A 17,778-nucleotide genomic window follows, 5' to 3' on the forward strand; every position below is an offset into this window, starting at 1 on the left:
AGACAGGGTCAGAGGGGATTGTGCGATTGGCTGCTGCCTCCTGAGGCTACAGTGCTGTCAGGGCTGTTTGCGGGCTGGGAGTGACACCAAGGTGACTACAGGGGAGGCTGTATAAATTGTAGGCGCAGCGCAAACCACTCCAGAGACTCTGGCACCGGCTGAAGCGAAAGTGCGACCTTTATATCCTGCCGTGCACGACCACATCAGGACACTGCAGTGATGGCTGCAAAAGCAGAACTTTCGAGCTGGTCGGAGTACCCAGAGGACTTCACTCTGCTGCAGCAGCATCACCAGCAGCAGCACAACCTGGCCCACATCAGCTCCAAAGCCTGGATTTCCTCCACTTCAATCCGTGCGCTCTCAATTAGGGACGCGCACGCGGCTGCAGAGGCAGCGGGCATCTCGCGGGAGAAACTTGTGCCAGTGACCGAATTCACTGACCGCGTTACCACCAAAGGCATGACAGAGACAGACCCTGCTAAGGCGCCAGATGGATGCAAGACGAGCCACTTCGGCCCTCAGAGACACAGGCGCGTGGCGGCCAACGCCAGGGAGAGGAGGAGGATGCACGGGTTGAACAAAGCGTTTGACGAGCTCAGGAGTGTCATCCCCTCCCTGGAAAACGAGAAAAAGTTATCCAAATACGACACCCTCCAGATGGCGCAGATTTACATCACAGAGCTGTCTGAGCTCCTGGCCGGCGTGGTTCACCCAGAGTGCAGGAGTCCTCGTCCAGGCTCTGGAGACAAGACCTCCAGGAGGAGCCTGATTCACTCTCTGCTGCCAGCAGCCGCTGCACAGTCCCCGAAACCTCTGACCGGAGAGCAGCGAGACCCCTCCGCATCTATCGGTCATCTGATTTTACTTGGACCTACATCTGACATGGAATCAAATAAATCAGGCACTTGTTCCAGCAGCAGCGATGGGGAATATTCACATCTCAGTGACGCAGAGGAGGGTCAAAGCGGGAAACAGTGGCAGAAAGTCAGTGCCACTGACTTTTAACTTGTTTGGAGCTCTTTACAAGGCAGAAGATATCAGCTGACCAGCAGAGACGCTCTCAAAGTCCTGTTTTTAATAATAGTTGAGATTCTGCACTACCTGTACAGGTAAAAGTACAGGTAAAACTCAGAAAAACCTGCTTGGATGTGATGGACTCTTGCAGGCCCTTTTTATGCACTTTATACTCTGAACCATTACTAGACACATTTCCAGTTTCATTAGTGACATTTGTCAAATAAAACAAACAAAAACAATAAACAAGTATTTTTCTATTTATGTATAGCGTATTTTATGATGGCTCTTTTGGTACAATAAAGATATACTTAACATAAGAGTGTGCTTTTTAAGTGGTTTTTATATGGATATTGTCAGCAAACACATACAGTAATTACAGCAAAACACAATGTGGGTTATTGGTTTTTCCACTCTGTTTTACAGATACTGACAGTTGATGTGACAAATCCCTCCTCACTCTGCTTAAGAAACCAAACTGATTCCAGAGAGGATGATAATGAAGATGATGTGTAGCGCATCAAACATAACAAGGCGAGGTCGTTTGTTTTCTCTCCCAGCTTTCCCATTATGAAACGGTGCGGGCAAATGCTCGCCCACCTTCTCAGTTAATGTCACATTAAAGGTATTCGCCTAGCATTCCCGCAGAAGAAAACAAAATAAATCTCTCTTTTTGGCAACAGCATTTGCAGATTAAAAAGTATTCCAGATGCATCTTTCATATAACAAGCTGCAAAAACAATCAAACACTTGTGAGCCAGAATGCCTAACTGCATGTTCCCAGTGGAGGGGATTTTATAGAAGTAAAGAAACTAATTGTGTTTTATGACAATTTATCACAGATAAAATTGTCCTGTCTAGTCTGTCTGTTAACTGATAGTCTACTGAGAAAATGTGAGGCTGCTTGCTCCGTAGGGAAGAGGAGGCTGGAACTTTGCCAAGTCCTTAGAAATGATTTCTGCCAGCCTGTGTTTAAAACTGCCAGGCACCTCTGAGGGGGTAACTTGAGCAGAGGAGCTATTGGCCTCCTCAGTCTCATTCAAATCGTCTTCATCGTAGTCTGCTTGTGTATTGTATTCTGGCTGGAAGGAGTTATTCACAGGGAGCGCATGCTGGTTTTGGGGTTTGGCTAAGGAGTAAGCGGATGATAAGGGAGGTGGTGGGGGTACAGGCAATGGTAAGGGGGGATAGGAAGGCTCCTGCTGAAGATTTGTCAGAGAATTGACTTTTTTTATCCCTGAATAAATGCAATCTGAATTATCTGCCTCGGCTTTTCTCATCAAAGGAGGCGTGCCTCTCGGTAAGTTGCAGTAAATGCTGTCCTCAATATTGTTATCCAGATTTAGAGCCTCCAGGGAATAGCACCATTCCTGCTCATCCTCATCCTCAGATTCCTCTGCCACAGCCTCGTTGCTGCCCAAGAGAGGAGGCTTGAGTGATAGCTGTTTTATCTGCTGCACAGGGTCGTCATAAATGGGGTAATCGCCGGTAAACTTGTCCTCTGTGTCGGCTGAAACATCTGGAAAACTGTAGATGGAAGGGTCGACGAAAGAGTGAGCTGTGGCAGGCGGGGGAGCAGGAAACGGGTCAATTAGTGATCTTCTGTTGGCACTGGGAGGCTGCACTGCTGTATTCCTCTCCACTGTGCACTGCTTAGATATAGTCTGAAAGATCTGGGGACCATGCTGGGTCAGAAACATGAACACGCCTTGTCCCGACTTGCAGCGACGGCCTGCTTCGATGCTGAATCCCCCCTGCAATCACAGCCAAAGATCCTCATGTTAGGAAATACATTTGCCATTTTATAAAATATGCAATACTTCAGCTTTGAATTTAATTTTTTTTTTTTTGCAGCAGAATAAACAAACGAGTAGCAGCATGTTAATTAGTGAGCTTTAGAGATTTTGCTGCCTTTGAACAAAGCCAGAGTAGCTGTTTTCCTCCGTTTCTGGGCTAACAAGCTGCTGGCTGTCGCTTCATATTTAGAGTACAAACAGAGTGGTAGTAATTTTTTTCTTCCAACTCTTGGCACAAAAGTCAATGAGTGTGTTTTACAAAGCTTTTCCCTTTGAGAAATTCTAAATAAACCCACTGGAATACCTGGTTTATCATCAGCATAGGGACTGCACAACATCTAGTGCTTTACCTCAATCTGACCAAATTTGCGTAGGAGCTTGTATGGCCAGTCGAAGATGATGTAACGAGTTCTCATGTCCAGCAGCTCTATTGCCTCCCCTTCTATGGAGACCAGGTACTTCCCAGACAGCTTGCACCTCTTGGACGCCTCTGTGCTCTGGATGGTTACTTGGTACTGGTTTGGAGGAAGCGTCAGCTCTAAAGACAGGAACACATGACATCACACAAGGGTTAGTGTTTCGCAACTACACACAAAGCGTTGTTTTTTTTTTTTTCCCCACAAGAGGTCTGAGCAGCACAGGAAATAAATGCACACCAAATACTTTTTAATTTTGAAAAATCTGATTTAAAATTGCTTGCCTTCTACTAATCTCTCTGTGAGGCTGGCTTTTCTGGATTGTTGAGAAGTGTAATCCATTAGGAAATGAAGAGAAATGCATTTGTATAAGTCAGAGCTTGCTGACGCTGATACATTCTGGCTTTCATGTTTGAATAAATTAGCGGCTGTAGCGCCCGCTCCCATATATATAGGGGATTTCTGCTGATGTCTTGAATTTATGATGCTGTGAAATATTTCCATCCATTTTCTTCTCTGCTTATCCTACTGAAATATCTCTTTTTTATTATAATATACTCACAGGTTTAGGCTTATTAATGGGGAATTTACAAGTAATAATAATAAATCAAATTATCGCCCATTATATCCTTTGGTTGTGGAAGCACTTCAGTCACCAAGTTACCTGCTGACGTCAGCTGAGTAATTTTGCTACAGTGTTGGAAACCGGAAGAAACGTCACTGATCAGAGAGTCAGACAGACTGTTAAAGGATTTGTTTGAAGGTGATCTATCGTTAGTGCTTGTAAAATCTGTGGGAAGGCAAAAACACTGGGTAAAGCGGGCTGCCTTTGAAACAGGAAGTTGGTCTTAAGCTGTGGTTTTGCTTACGATGAACCCTTGTGGTGCATTTCTTAACCTGTCTGACGTATATTTGAGGGCTGTACAGTGATGCTGAGCTTGGTGGGGGGGACGCAAACGTATTCATCATTTTTAGAACATAACTGCCCTCGCAGGGGTTGTTTATCTTTTCATTTATATCACTTCCTGCTTAAAAATAAAACAAACAAAAAAAAAACCCCCCAACCCTGCAAGTACCTTCCTCAAAACATGCGATAAAGTGGCACAGGTCGTTAAGTTTTGTAAGCTCATTAAAGCCTTTAATAGTTTAATGTGAGCTAGTACACCGCAATAAAACCCTGATAAAGAAACGGCTGGCCATATTTATAACTGGGGAGTAAGTCGAAGTATTTTTGTAATGTAACTTTTCAAATCTATTAGCAGTGTAGCAAAAATGGGCTAAAATGAAACACCAGTAAAATGCAAGCTGATTGCTGGAGGAGGTTGGCGTTGACGAAGGAGTCAAACACCATACTTTTAGCTCTATAGTTATGCTTATTATTGGGGAATTTGGAAGTAATAGCAACAAATGTAATTTTTAGCTATTATATCCTGACTTTGAAACTAGGTTTCTCAAAACATGTGATAAAGTGGCATAGGTGTGTTATTTTAATTAAAATAGACCCTTTCACAACAATAACCTTGAGTTAATATTACTTGTATCAGAAATTCTGGCAACGTGTTCCTGTGTGCAAATAACATTACTATGGACACCTGATTGCTTCTCTGTGCCATGCTCCTGGATGTAAATAGCCACACTGGCTCTTCCAACCTGGGTGTGAATAGTAAATTAGTAAAATAAAGAAAAGTCTAAAATAGTTCCTTGTATATTCGGGGGGGAAATTACACCAACCTTCCCCTTTTTCTTACCTCATCTTCTAAGACTAGTAGTTTTCACGCACTCTCTTATTAACCAGTACACAGAGTTCAACAGGTGTGTGTAGGACGAATAGACAAGCTACAGAAATAAGACCTGCACATTTTTATTTGTTTTCAATTTCTTGTGCCTGATCCCTAATCATGTGTAGACGTGCTTGCATTACCGCTTTTCCAAGATGCGTAAAGATCATTGTCCGCCATGGTCAAGCCATTATCTTGCTCAAAATCCCCTTTGTCTGATTCTCCAGGATCCTTCTGTAAACAGTGGCATGGTAAACATTACATGGAGTGTACAAGTACCTCTTATCACTGTTTTATGGCTTTAAAGTGGTAAGATGCAAGAAGGTACATAGCTTGTGCAAGCACAAGAATTAGAGAAGTAAAAGGGACAGAAGTTACAGATACTGCATTAACTTCCTTATTATGCTACTTGTCTCTGGATGTGGGCAGAGTCTGTCCTTACTGACCTTTCCCAAAAATTAAAACCTAACCAGTGACATAAAAGGAAAGGTCATATTTGTACTGTTCAGGATTGGAGATGTGTGATACCTGGAAGGCTAGATGACAGAGGGCATTCACCCAGTCCTGGCTTGATGTGGAGGCTAAGATGTAGGTTGACTGTGTGGTGTTTAGGTAGAAGGCTGTGCAGCCAGCCGGGCAAGACTCCTTTGGTGCAAACGTGACACTGAGACAGTCAATTAGACGCACGACTTTTCTTTCTGGTGTTTTCTGCCGGCACATCCTTTTCTGCTCGGTAACACAGCTGCTGTCAGCTAGAGCATAGAACTCCAATCGGCCAACCCCCTGAGAGCTGGGTTTATAAAGCACCATCCACATTTTCCGCCATGTTTTCTGATGAAATGATAAAAAGTGACTATTAATAAGTGGGAGGTAATAAGATATTAAGCAAGAATGGCATCTTTCCTTTGTGGCTACCAAGTGGCTACACACACACACACACACACACACACACACACACACACACACACACACATATATATATACACATATATACGTATATATATATATATATATATATATATATATATATATATATATATATATATATATATATATATATATATATATGTGTATGTGTGTATCATTATTTACTATCTGTAGGAGATCTTAAGTAGAAATGGTCCTCTGTCCATCACAGGTTACTTTCACAGAACAAATGAGCCGCTGTTCAGTGATGCCAGGATGTTCACAAACCACAGCCTGACATATACAAAACAGCTGTAAGACTTAAATACTATGATACACAGGTATAGTAAGTCTTGGTTATTGATATTTAACGCTGTTTAGTATATAAAAGAACAAATATAAGATCTTTACTACTTTATCCACATATCCACGCATGACTTTTTAAACATTCAACAGATTTAGCTTCACACTCGCCTTTCTCTTACTTAATGTAGCGGAAGGATTATTCATTTTCATGTAGGTTAATGTTCCTGTGACTCTACTGCTGCCAAACTGGGTTAAAGGATGAAATACTCACACTGATCTGAGTGCATGAGCGTTCGGTTATACACTAAAGTTTTAGACTTTCATGAAATACTAAAAATTATTTTGAGATACAGCTATTGGTTATGTCAGCGTTTAACAAATTAAATGGGACTAAACATTTCCATTAGATTTACTACTAGAGTCACTAACACCTTTTGATCAACTAGCAGGTAAGAAACAAGTCGATATATTCCACATGTGATGAATGCCTATAAAACTTACTTTTCCAAATTTGACAGCTTGAAGGTACAGCATTCCCTCTTTGAAGATGACCTCCATGCTTGTGAGCGCTGACTGTGAAAACCTGTAGTCTCTTACACCAGTCGCTGCTCTGTGGCCAAGATGAAACTGCCAACAAAGTTAAAATTAGGTTCCTTTGGCCACAAGAATAAATGTTTCCTTTACGTCACTAACAGCCTTTATTTTCTTGCATACTTTGGTGTGTGATAAAGTATCTCTCTGATCTGCGTTTTAGCTGTTGCAACAGAAAGGACATGAGTTGTGTGCTGCTGTTGTCTTGTGTCAACTTCCCTTTGCATTTGTCTATATCTTGTAGCAACTTCCTCACCATACCACACTTAAGCCACACCTGTCACTTTTTCCAGAAGACACAGACAAAAGAAATGTACACAAAAGAAAAACAAGAACAAATATAGTGGTTTTATTTACAGAGCTGCAGAAATCTATGCTACAAAGTGAGAAAACTGACGGAAAGGCGAAGCAATCGGTCATCTCATCTACAATGTTGGGAGGGTTATAATATCCACTTCCTTTCTTCGGTGATGTGACACATTGCTGTACAGTTTCCTCAGAAATGCTTTCAAGTTTTGTTCAGCACTGGAGAATCTTGCCCCTAATGAAAGACTCTTAGAAGTCCATTGAGCTATGAGCCAGGTAGTCTTTCCTTCCAATGTTGGTGACCTGCTTGGTCTGCATGGCCTCCAGCTTGGGACAGTCTGTAATACGATGACCAAGACCACCACAGAATGTACATCCTCTCTCGCCTGAAGAAAGAAAGAAGAATCTGATGTAAGGAAAGGATTGTAAAGAATGCAACTGGCTTCAGTCATATCACACGAGGCAGTCAATATTCAAAAAGAAACCAAAAAACATGATTAAGGAGTAGCTATTGAGGTGGGACAACTCGCCTCCGATGTCCAGCATGGTCTCGTCTCCGGTCTGGAGTACCTGGAGGACTGGAGGAACTTTCTGCTTGGCTTCAACAAGCAGAGCTTTCAGATCCATCAGAACGGATTCATCTATAAACAAACACATAGACTGGTTAAATTTTAACTGTACTTAAACACTGATCCACCTAACTAAATTTATTACAATAAGTTATTTCCCATTAAAAAGCCGGCACCACTTCAGCTATGCCATGCCTGTATGAGTAAATTACCATGTTTAAAACCATACAGTGGTGTTTCAAAGACATCCAGTATCTGTAATTACTGGACAAACCTTAACGACGTTACTTTTTTACTTTGGTCAGCGACATAAATAGAGCATGGCTTACACTGGCTAGCATTCTCAGAGAGGTTACTCTCCCTCCTTAGTAATCAATCTAATTTTATCTTTAGGTTGTGTCCTTACCGCAGCCTTTATTGATGAAAGTTGTGGCAATTCCAGTTTTGCCCGATCGTCCAGTTCTTCCTATTCTATGGACTGAAACGGGAAAATTTTGTCAAATCAGCCTGAGAAATTTTAGAAGAACTAACAAATACGTGATGAAGGTAAAGCCATATGCATATTATTCTCTTACCATAGTTTTCTATCTCTTCTGGCATGTCATAGTTCACTACATGCTGAATAGCTGGGAAATCCAGACCCTTGGAGGCAACATCAGTGGCCACTAACACATCTTTTTTTCCTTCTTTGAATGCTTCAATGGCTTTTGTTCTTTCCTCTTGATCTGGAAAAATACAGAAATTTATCTCAATAAAAACAACATTTTCTAAGAAGCAGAAACAATTCTGCATCACCGGAACCCATGAAGCAGAAACCATGAAGGTGACATTTGCAAGAAAGATGGCATCTAGTGGTGATGATGAGCAACTACAAAACAACAAAGATATGGCTTTGCACATACTAAATACATTTACCAGCCACTTGATTAGGTACACCTGGCAGAATTTCAATGCAGTCAGGCATGCAGACATGGCCAAAATTACTTGCTGAATTTCAAACTGAGCATTATGTAAATGACTTTCCGCATGAGATACTTACTGGTACCGAAAGTGCTGACTTACTGGGATTTTCTCACACAACCATCTTTAGGGTTCACAGAGAATGCTGCCATCCTGCCTTATATCAACGATTCAGGCTAATGGTGGTTGCACATAGAGACACAATTTGGGCCCCTTAGTGCCAACTGAACACTATTTAAACACCACAGCCTACCTAAATATTCCTGCTGACCAAGTCTTTCCCTTTAAGACCACAATATATCCACCTTCTACTTGCTGCTTCAAGCAGGATAAACCTCCAGGTTGCAAAGCTCAGATTATCTCAAGCTGGTTTCTTGAACATAACAGTGAGTTCACTGAACTCAAATGGCCCCCACAGTCACCAGATCGCAATCCAACAGAGCACCTTTGAGGTGTGGTAGTACAGGGGAGTCACATCATGGATGTGCAGCCGACATATCCGCAGTAATTGTGTGATGCTATTGCAATCACGTCAATATGGACCAGAGTCTTTGAGGGATGTTTCCAGTAGCTTGTTGAAGTTGCCATAAAGAATTAAGGCAGCTCTGAAGGAAAAAGGTTCCAAGGTTTCATGGTACTAGCAAGGTGCACATAATGAACTGGCACTCTGACAATGATTTAAATGAAATATTTAGACTCTGCATACCTTTTCCACCATGTATGGCCACTGCCTCTACTCCTTTAAGCAGCAGATACTCATGGATGGCATCTACATCTGCCTTTTTCTCAGCAAATATCAGCACCTGTCAGAATGAAAAAGGACTTGTGACGTGTTGCTTTAATTCTTTATAAGAACTCTTTATAAAAGTGTCAAACACGTGAAAGTACGAACTGGAGGAGACGTTTTCTGGAGACACTCTAAGAGGTACACCATCTTAGCCTCTTCTTTGACGTACTCCACTTCCTGCACACACATAAAAATATTTATTTCATTAATATTTTTACATATGCATTTGGAAGGCAAACCATATCTGTGACTGAGACAAACGACTATTTTAGTGAAAGATAAAGTCACCTGGATGACATCCAAGCTGGCAGCTCCTGCTCTGCCCACGTTAATAGTAATGGGTTTGACCAGTGCACTCTTGGCAAAGTTCTGGATTTTCTTGGGCATAGTGGCACTGAAAAGCAGGGTTTGTCTTTGACCCTAGATTAGGAAACAAACAGAAAGCAAATGTTTTCATGAAAAAATTGGCATGAAAATAAAAAATCCAGCATCAACTGGAAGAAATATTTCTTTGCAACTGCTAGTAGAGCTTATATTATGAAGAAATGTATTACCTCTGAAAGTACTATGACTACCTGGAAACTGATGTCTCAAAAGCAGTTAAAGTCAGACTGAATAGAGAACTTTAGTGAGTGCAGTAACAACAAAAAGCCTATTGTACTCTGCCAAGGTGTGGATTTGTGAAACAAGAAAAAAGGAATTTATTGTTATGTTTGAGAGAAGCAGAGGAATCTCAGTTCTCTAGTGTAATAAACATTATGCTGTCTGGCCTTGGTAGGCTGGCTTTGTAAAGCTACTTATCTGGTGAAGGATAGAGCAAGCACAACACAGAAAAATGGATGAGGAAAAACTACTGCAATAGTGCTGTAACATTTAAAAGCTAGAGCCATGAAGGACTGCCTCACCTTGAAGTAAGAGAAGATGGTTCGGATGTCTTCTTCAAAACCCATATCTATCATCCTGTCAGCTTCATCCAAAGCCAAGTAGCGACAGATGTCCAGACCCACCATCTTCTTCTGCAGCAAGTCCATCAATCTTCCAGGTGTAGCAACCATCATATGGACGCCGCTTTAACCAAGACAGAGTTGGAGAGAAAATTAGTCCACAACATCACATGACATTTTGGCTTTTTAAAGTGTAGTAGTGTAGTACTATCAGTGTTTAGGTAGTAATGCTTTTGAGCTTTATGCATGCTGTACGTTAAAGCACTGATTCAGGAACACGTCACTTTTTTTGTTCCTCGCTGAACGTTAGGGCTGAATCGTGCAATTTTTTGCTTGACACTGAAATGGGAATTCTGGTTGAAATCCAGATTTTTTTCACAACACCTTCAGCTGTACTTACTGTTTTACTACCTCCATCTGCTCCTTGACAGACATTCCTCCGATGCAGAGGGCTGTGCGCAGCTGAGGAGCTCCCTCCTCCTCCAGCAGCTTGCAGTAATACTCTATGATGCCATGTGTCTGCCTCGCCAGCTCTCGCTGCAATAACACACCGGGTTATAAAACACACATACAGGATTCAGGAGTCAGAGGGATGAGAAAAACAGAGGTTCTCAAAGCTAATGTCATCTTTTCCAAAGGGCACGAAAAATTCACAGTGCATGAATATTTGAAAAGGCTTTGTTTCCTCTATTTAGATCATAGTATGCTACAACTGCCCATAATTAACAGTATTGGTAATTACCTATATTATTTTTTTATGTTACATTTTATGTTACAGTGGAACCCCGACTTACGAATACCTCATTTAACGAAAAATTCAAGTTACAAAGGCACTTAACGGCAATATTTCTGCCCGTGTTACGGCAAAATGCCTGTGTAACAAAATCCGTTGGCTCTAATTGGCTGAGCCCAGAATACCCACAATGCCTTCCGAATCATGTGACAACCCCCTTGGCTTTCGTACTTGCGCTTCGCTGTTCCACTTGAACGATGTATTGTTGTTGCAGTTAGCAATTAGCCTATAGCCCATCGTTCACTCAAAAGGCGCGATGGGTGCTTCGACTTACGAAAATTTTCGACTTACGAAAGACCCTCGGGAACGAATTAATTTCGCAAGTCGGGGTTCCACTGTATCATTTATTAATTTGGCAGTATGCACAAGTTCATTAATCAAAATGATATTTATACAGCTAATATATAATTATTGTTAATGATCAATTTCCAAATTTTAAGTTTTACAAAAAAGCAGAAACATTAGTAAACTACTTGTTTTGTTTTTTTAAATTGAGATGCCAATTGTAGTGTTTTCTTACATTCCTGCACAGAAAAATTAATTTTGTGGTTCAATGTTTTTCTTTGTCCAGTTTCTCAAATTTTTCAAGGATGTATTTTACATCATGCCGAGATATGTCAGGTTTTTCGCTAATAGCTCTTTCGGAATCACCTCATTGGTGCAAAAATATAATTTTTATGAATGTCAAACTGTCATCTTTGGGAGTTATTTGCAGGCACTGTTTTATTTGTATTGAATTACACCTGCCTACGACAGTAAGCACTATCTTCAGCTATAGTTTAGCTAAGGTTTCTTTTTAGTAGCAAGGCCTCTGGAAAGAGACTTTGCTGCTGAAATATACACTTTGAGTATTTGATTTTGAGGAGATAGCACTCCTAGAGTACAAACATGAAAGTGGCCCCACATGAGGCCATTTTCTCTGAGATTTCACCCTGAAGCCCAGAACAGCACAATGAAGGTGAACATTTTTTAATGTCCATTAATCAACATCTTGAACTCTATTTTTAAAAATATATATTATTAGTAGGTAATTTTAGTAAAAGTAATAGTTTTGGTCTAAAAACCATGAATGTGCATCAGTGGTACATTTTAAGAAACGAAGGAATACATTTATCAGATATTTAAATTTATGTGAAATGACCGATATAAATGTGCTGATTATGTTTTTCTTACTGAAGGACAGATGATAAGTCCATACGGTCCCTCTCTCTTAAAGAAAGGCAGTCTTTTCTCTTGCTCCAGCGCGAACATGATGATCGGCAGAGTGAAGACCAAAGTCTTTCCTGATCCAGTGAAGGCGATTCCAATCATGTCTCTACCTGAAAGACTACAGACAAACAGGGTTCCTTTAAATGTACTTAAAAAATAGAATTTACATTACAGCCTTTGTATTCTATTTATACATACACTGTTGGGATTCCTTGTATTTGAATTGGTGTTGGGTGGATGATTCCCTTCTTTTTCAAACCTTTCAGAATTGCTGCAGGAAAAACAAACACAGATTTGTTGTCAGTTGATGATCACTGTGAACCATGAGTCAGTGTTTTTGATGTACTGGGCAGAGTCCGCTGTCACCTGGTGGAAGCTTCATCTCTCTGAAGCTTTTGATAGGAGCTGGAATGCCGTCGCCATCAACCAGGATGTGAAATTTCTTCCTGACGCGCTCATGTCTGGTGTCTGGCATATTCAGGATGTAGCGTGGTGCTTTCCAGCTATACAATATATTTGGGACGAAAGAATATTAAAAAAGAAACTACAAAGAGAAACTGACTACATGGAATTCTGTGATAAGGAGCTTACCTTGTTTTTATAGGATCATCATATATGATACCTTTGGCCATTTCCTTCACAGACATCAGAGCTGACAGAAGAAGAGAGATGAACGTTGCCAAAAGAACTTGTGCAAATTCAGATAGTTTACCACACTTTTCTCATGCCTACCAACATCTAATTCAAGAAGGCTAAACAGAAACCATTAGTTTACCTCTGCCCTCTGCAACACTCTCCAGGATCTTCTCCTCCTCTTTCAGCTGCTTCTCTTTGGCTGACTCCTTCCGAGCTGTAGGTATAAAAATAAAAACAAGTTAAGGTCATAAAAAACTTAAAAACTGAATAGTTAAACACAGAAGTATCAGACCACAGAATGGGTCTACTTTGAACTAGATACCTTCTGCCTTTTCCTTGAGGTGTTGATGCTGGTCGAGGAGACTAATATGGGAGCGTGGACCAAGAGCCTCATCTTCATCCCTCTGTTCCTCCCCACTGTCCTTCTGTTCTTCATCCACCGCTTTCCCTCGCAAGCGCAACATCTTTTGTAGCTATAAGTCAGAAAAGTTATAAATGTATTTAATTTTGATACATGTCACATTTTTAGAAGTTTCATTTATTAGAAAAAAAACTGCAGTCAATGTGGATCAACCAGATCTAGTCAATTTCTCCAATCTACTCAATAAGGTCAATGTTTTCCCACTATGAAAACAAGAGTTGGCAGTTACTACCTGCATAAAACTCAATCAGAACAATGTTCAGTAACTCACCATTTGCTGTTTTCTGATTTTGACTGGAACATATGGAACGTAGTCGTCATCCTCCGATCCTTCTGAGCCAGTCCTTTCATCCTCGTCATGGGATCTCTGTGAAAATATATATACATATGCTAATTTACATGTTATCAGCTACACAGCTGCCTTAGTGTGTCTCTGTTATTCTCTAAGAGATATTGGCTCTCCACAGATACAACCAGGACCTTTGAATAAAACTTCTGCCACACAGAACATTATGGAGCACAAACCTGATGATATAAAAGCAGTCTGATGATGGTAGACTATTGATAGCATCCAAATAACAACCACGCTCTTATTTCATAAAATTATATTTACTGAACATCAATAGACACTCAAATCATATGCTTGCGACTAGTACAGTGGGGCAAAAAAGTATTTAGTCAGCCACCGATTGTGCAAGTTCCCCCACTTAAAATGATGACAGAGGTCAGTAATTTGCACCAGAGGTACACTTCAACTGTGAGAGACAGAATGTGAAAAAAAAAATCCATGAATTCACATGGTAGGATTTGTAAAGAATTTATTCGTAAATTAGGGTGGAAAATAAGTATTTGGTCACCTCAAACAAGGAAAATCTCTGGCTCTCACAGACCTGTAACGTCTTCTGTAAGAAGCTTTTCTGTCCCCACTCGTTACCTGTATGAATGGCACCTGTTTGAACTCATCATCTGTATAAAAGACACCTGTCCACAGCCTCAAACAGTCAGACTCCAAACTCCGCCATGGCCAAGACCAAAGAGCTTTCGAAGGACACCAGGAAAAGTATTGTAGACCTGCACCAGACTGGGAAGAGTGAATCTACAATAGGCAAGCAGCTTGGTGTGAAAAAATCAACTGTGGGAGCAATCATCAGAAAATGGAAGACATACAAGACCACTGATAATCTCCCTCGATCTGGGGCTCCACGCAAGATCTCATCCCGTGGGGTCAAAATGATCATGAGAACGGTGAGCAAAGATCCCAGAACCACACGGGGGGACCTGGTGAATGACCTGCAGAGAGCTGGGACCAAAGTAACAAAGGTCACCATCAGTAACACACTACAACGGCAGGGAATCAAATCCCGCAGTGCCAGACGTGTTCCGCTGCTGAAGCCAGTGCATGTCCAGGCCCGTCTGAAGTTTGCCAGAGAGCACATGGATGATACAGCAGAGGATTGGGAGAATGTCATGTGGTCAGATGAAACCAAAGTAGAACTTTTTGGTATAAACTCAACTCGTCGTGTTTGGAGGAAGAAGAATACTGAGTTGCATCCCAAGAACACCATACCTACTGTGAAGCATGGGGGTGGAAACATCATGCTATGGGGCTGTTTTTCTGCCAAGGGGACAGGACGACTGATCCGTGTTACGGACAGAATGAATGGGGCCATGTATCGTGAGATTTTGAGCCAAAACCTCCTTCCATCAGTGAGAACTTTGAAGATGAAACGAGGCTGGGTCTTCCAACATGACAATGATCCAAAACACACCGCCCGGGCAACAAAGGAGTGGCTCCGTAAGAAGCATTTGAAAGTCCTGGAGTGGCCTAGCTAGTCTCCAGACCTCAACCCCATAGAAAATCTGTGGCGGGAGTTGAAAGTCTGTGTTGCTCGGCGACAGCCCCAAAACATCACTGCTCTCGAGAAGATCTGCATGGAGGAATGGGCCAAAATACCAGCTACTGTGTGTGCAAACCTGGTAAAGACCTATAGTAAACGTTTGACCTCTGTTATTGCCAACAAAGGTTATGTTACAAAGTATTGAGTTGTATTTTTGTTATTGACCAAATACTTATTTTCCACCCTGATTTACGAATAAATTCTTTACAAATCCTACCATGTGAATTCATGGATTTTTTTTTTCACATTCTGTCTCTCACAGTTGAAGTGTACCTCTGGTGCAAATTACTGACCTCTGTCATCATTTTAAGTGGGGGAACTTGCACAATCGGTGGCTGACTAAATACTTTTTTGCCCCACTGTATGTCAGCGGTGTTGGGTACAAGGCATTATTGTAAGCATATTGTATCACACTACTATACTAACCTACTAACAACTTTTTAAACAACAACAACACATTAATGTGCTTGTGTTTGCGTGTCTCTGTAAGCAGATGAGCATCAGCATTCTGAGCCACTTGTAAACGTGACGGTGAAACCTGGTCGATAAAAACATAAAGTGCATTACTATAATCAAAGCAAGTGGTCACTAATCCATATTACACTCTCGTTAAGCCACAGAGATAAAAGTCAGGATGTGGGAACAATTTAACATCTTTTTCTTCCCTACAATAGACCGATTTCACTTCCCGTAGGGAGAAGGAAAAAGGTGTAGAAGTCTACAACTTTACAGAAGTGGAAATGTGAACATTGTTTTTATTTTATTTCACAAAAGGACAGGAGCACGATGGTAATCTTGCATCAACTGCATTATACTGCTATCACAACACTTGCAAACATCTGCTCAGCTAGCATGCTAACATGAAGCTAGAAGAGAACCCAGAGTGATGTCTTGATGCATGCTAAGTCATCCAGGAATCCCAGAAAGATGATTCAGATGAACAGAATAAACTTTCTGGCAACTCAGAGTTATGTTAAAGTGGAGTGTCAGCTGATCCCAGCTCAGCAGCCAGAACCTGATCGTCAACAGGTAACAAAGGCAGTGATGAGCAGTCATGCTTTGTAGCATCCATTTCTACATGCATCTACAGTAGAAGTCTCTTTCTTATTGTTGAATCATGAAGACTGAACTTAACTGAAGCGAGGCCTACAGTTCAGCCACACCTAGGAAGGTTCTCCACCAAGCTTTCTCCGTTTCACTATAATGCCTCTCACTGCGGCTGGCTCTAGTAACCCTTTTCAGACTGTTGGACGTCAGTGACTTTCTCTACATCATAGCATGATGCATTTCTTGTTTTCTTGCCCCAAAAGCTCGTTACTAATCATAATTATTAAAGAATGAAATCTAATTTTTAAAATATTTTCAAGTTTTATCCTAATTTTACATCCACAGGGCCACATTTATGCTGTCTCTTACTATAACCGCTTGATATCGCATACGTCAACTTTACGTCTTTATAGTAAATGTTTTAGCACTGCATCATGGCTAATGCTAATAGTAGCGATTTAATAAAAACGATTGTACAGAATTAATATGAACCGTCTGTTATTCAACCACTTTAATTTGCTTCTATTAAGGTTGCCAAGTGAGCTCGACTCCAACAGATAGCAAAACGACTCGAAGATTAGGTTAAAGCTAGCTAATGTTACCGTTAGCTAACCCTGGTTAGCGTAGCATCTTTAAAGTATGGCTGTTTAACTTACCTTTTGAGGTCGGTTTTCGGTCTCCATTTTATTTAAGAATAACCTAACGTCCCTTTAAATGCCTTTGCTTCGAAGTTTTTCGGGAAAATACGAAAGCATACAATTTAACAAAAGTATCTAATCCGCATGTTTACACAGTACGCAGAGGAGAGGAAGCCTTGATACCGGACGGAGGGCTGGAAGGGTCAAAACTTAGCGAGCAATTTCCCAATCACGAAGCGCTTCAAGTAAATGCAGTAAAAGAGAAATGTAAAAAGCAAACACCACACTTTTTGTCAAAACTGTATTGTTTTTAATCTTTCCGAACGAAAGATTTTTCACAGTATCAAAAGTGATTTTTTTTCTTAAAAAAAAGAAGAAACAAGCCAACATACACTTGGCTATTACTGGTATAGTATAAATCTACATTCGAAACATTAAGATAATCTTCTCTAATTGAATATAACCTGGAAAGCATCAGAGATATTATATTAAAACAAAATCTCAGCACAGATTCAGGAAAAAAACAAAACATCATTCATTTCAATGAAAGCCATCAGCTAAAACATTGATACTGATGTGAAACTCAAGGCCGGTGTCAAAACCAAAGGTCTCCTTTGTGATATTTGCCATTGTAACATAGATCAAGATTGGGGTCTCACTGGGTTAGCTGAGGTGGAGGGTGCCATCGAGGTCACAGTAAAGGGAAAGTGAGTAATATGGTTGGAAAATGCATCCCAGACAGAGCCCATGACTAGGGCTCAAG

General features: G+C 40.9%; 3 protein-coding genes across 4 annotated transcripts; 1 reads left to right on the forward strand and 2 right to left on the reverse strand.

Moving 5' to 3' along the window:
• The first annotated feature begins 219 nt into the window (after positions 1-219).
• On the forward strand, positions 220-1,005 carry atoh1b (atonal bHLH transcription factor 1b). Its single transcript, XM_085422055.1, has one exon. The coding sequence runs from the start codon at positions 220-222 to the stop codon at positions 1,003-1,005; it is 786 nt and encodes a 261-aa protein (XP_085278181.1).
• Positions 1,006-1,446: 441 nt separating this feature from the next.
• Positions 1,447-6,993, reverse strand: dok3 (docking protein 3). Its single transcript, XM_085422046.1, has 5 exons — positions 6,718-6,993; positions 5,533-5,835; positions 5,148-5,238; positions 3,161-3,348; positions 1,447-2,768 (listed from the first exon to the last, which is right to left on the reverse strand). The coding sequence occupies exons 1-5, from the start codon at positions 6,772-6,774 to the stop codon at positions 1,896-1,898; spliced, it is 1,512 nt and encodes a 503-aa protein (XP_085278172.1). The 5' UTR covers positions 6,775-6,993; the 3' UTR covers positions 1,447-1,895.
• A 141-nt stretch (positions 6,994-7,134) lies between these two features.
• Positions 7,135-17,220, reverse strand: ddx41 (DEAD (Asp-Glu-Ala-Asp) box polypeptide 41). Of its 2 annotated transcripts, none has more exons than XM_085422032.1 (17): positions 17,034-17,220; positions 13,704-13,799; positions 13,334-13,484; positions 13,151-13,225; positions 12,967-13,027; positions 12,742-12,878; positions 12,574-12,646; positions 12,340-12,493; positions 10,774-10,910; positions 10,335-10,497; positions 9,718-9,849; positions 9,535-9,606; positions 9,349-9,445; positions 8,258-8,407; positions 8,089-8,160; positions 7,637-7,754; positions 7,135-7,492 (listed from the first exon to the last, which is right to left on the reverse strand). In XM_085422032.1, the coding sequence occupies exons 1-17, from the start codon at positions 17,058-17,060 to the stop codon at positions 7,363-7,365; spliced, it is 1,845 nt and encodes a 614-aa protein (XP_085278158.1). In that variant the 5' UTR covers positions 17,061-17,220; the 3' UTR covers positions 7,135-7,362. The 2 variants fall into 2 exon arrangements, with proteins under 2 accessions (XP_085278158.1, XP_085278150.1); XM_085422024.1 differs by having other exon boundaries at positions 7,135-7,499; positions 7,644-7,754; positions 17,034-17,219.
• Positions 17,221-17,778: the final 558 nt, after the last annotated feature.

The sequence above is a fragment of the Rhamphochromis longiceps genome, linkage group LG2 (assembly GCF_057381845.1).
Source record: "Rhamphochromis longiceps isolate RC_006_pf linkage group LG2, R_longiceps_female_GT1.1, whole genome shotgun sequence".
Lineage (NCBI taxonomy): Eukaryota > Metazoa > Chordata > Actinopteri > Cichliformes > Cichlidae > Rhamphochromis > Rhamphochromis longiceps.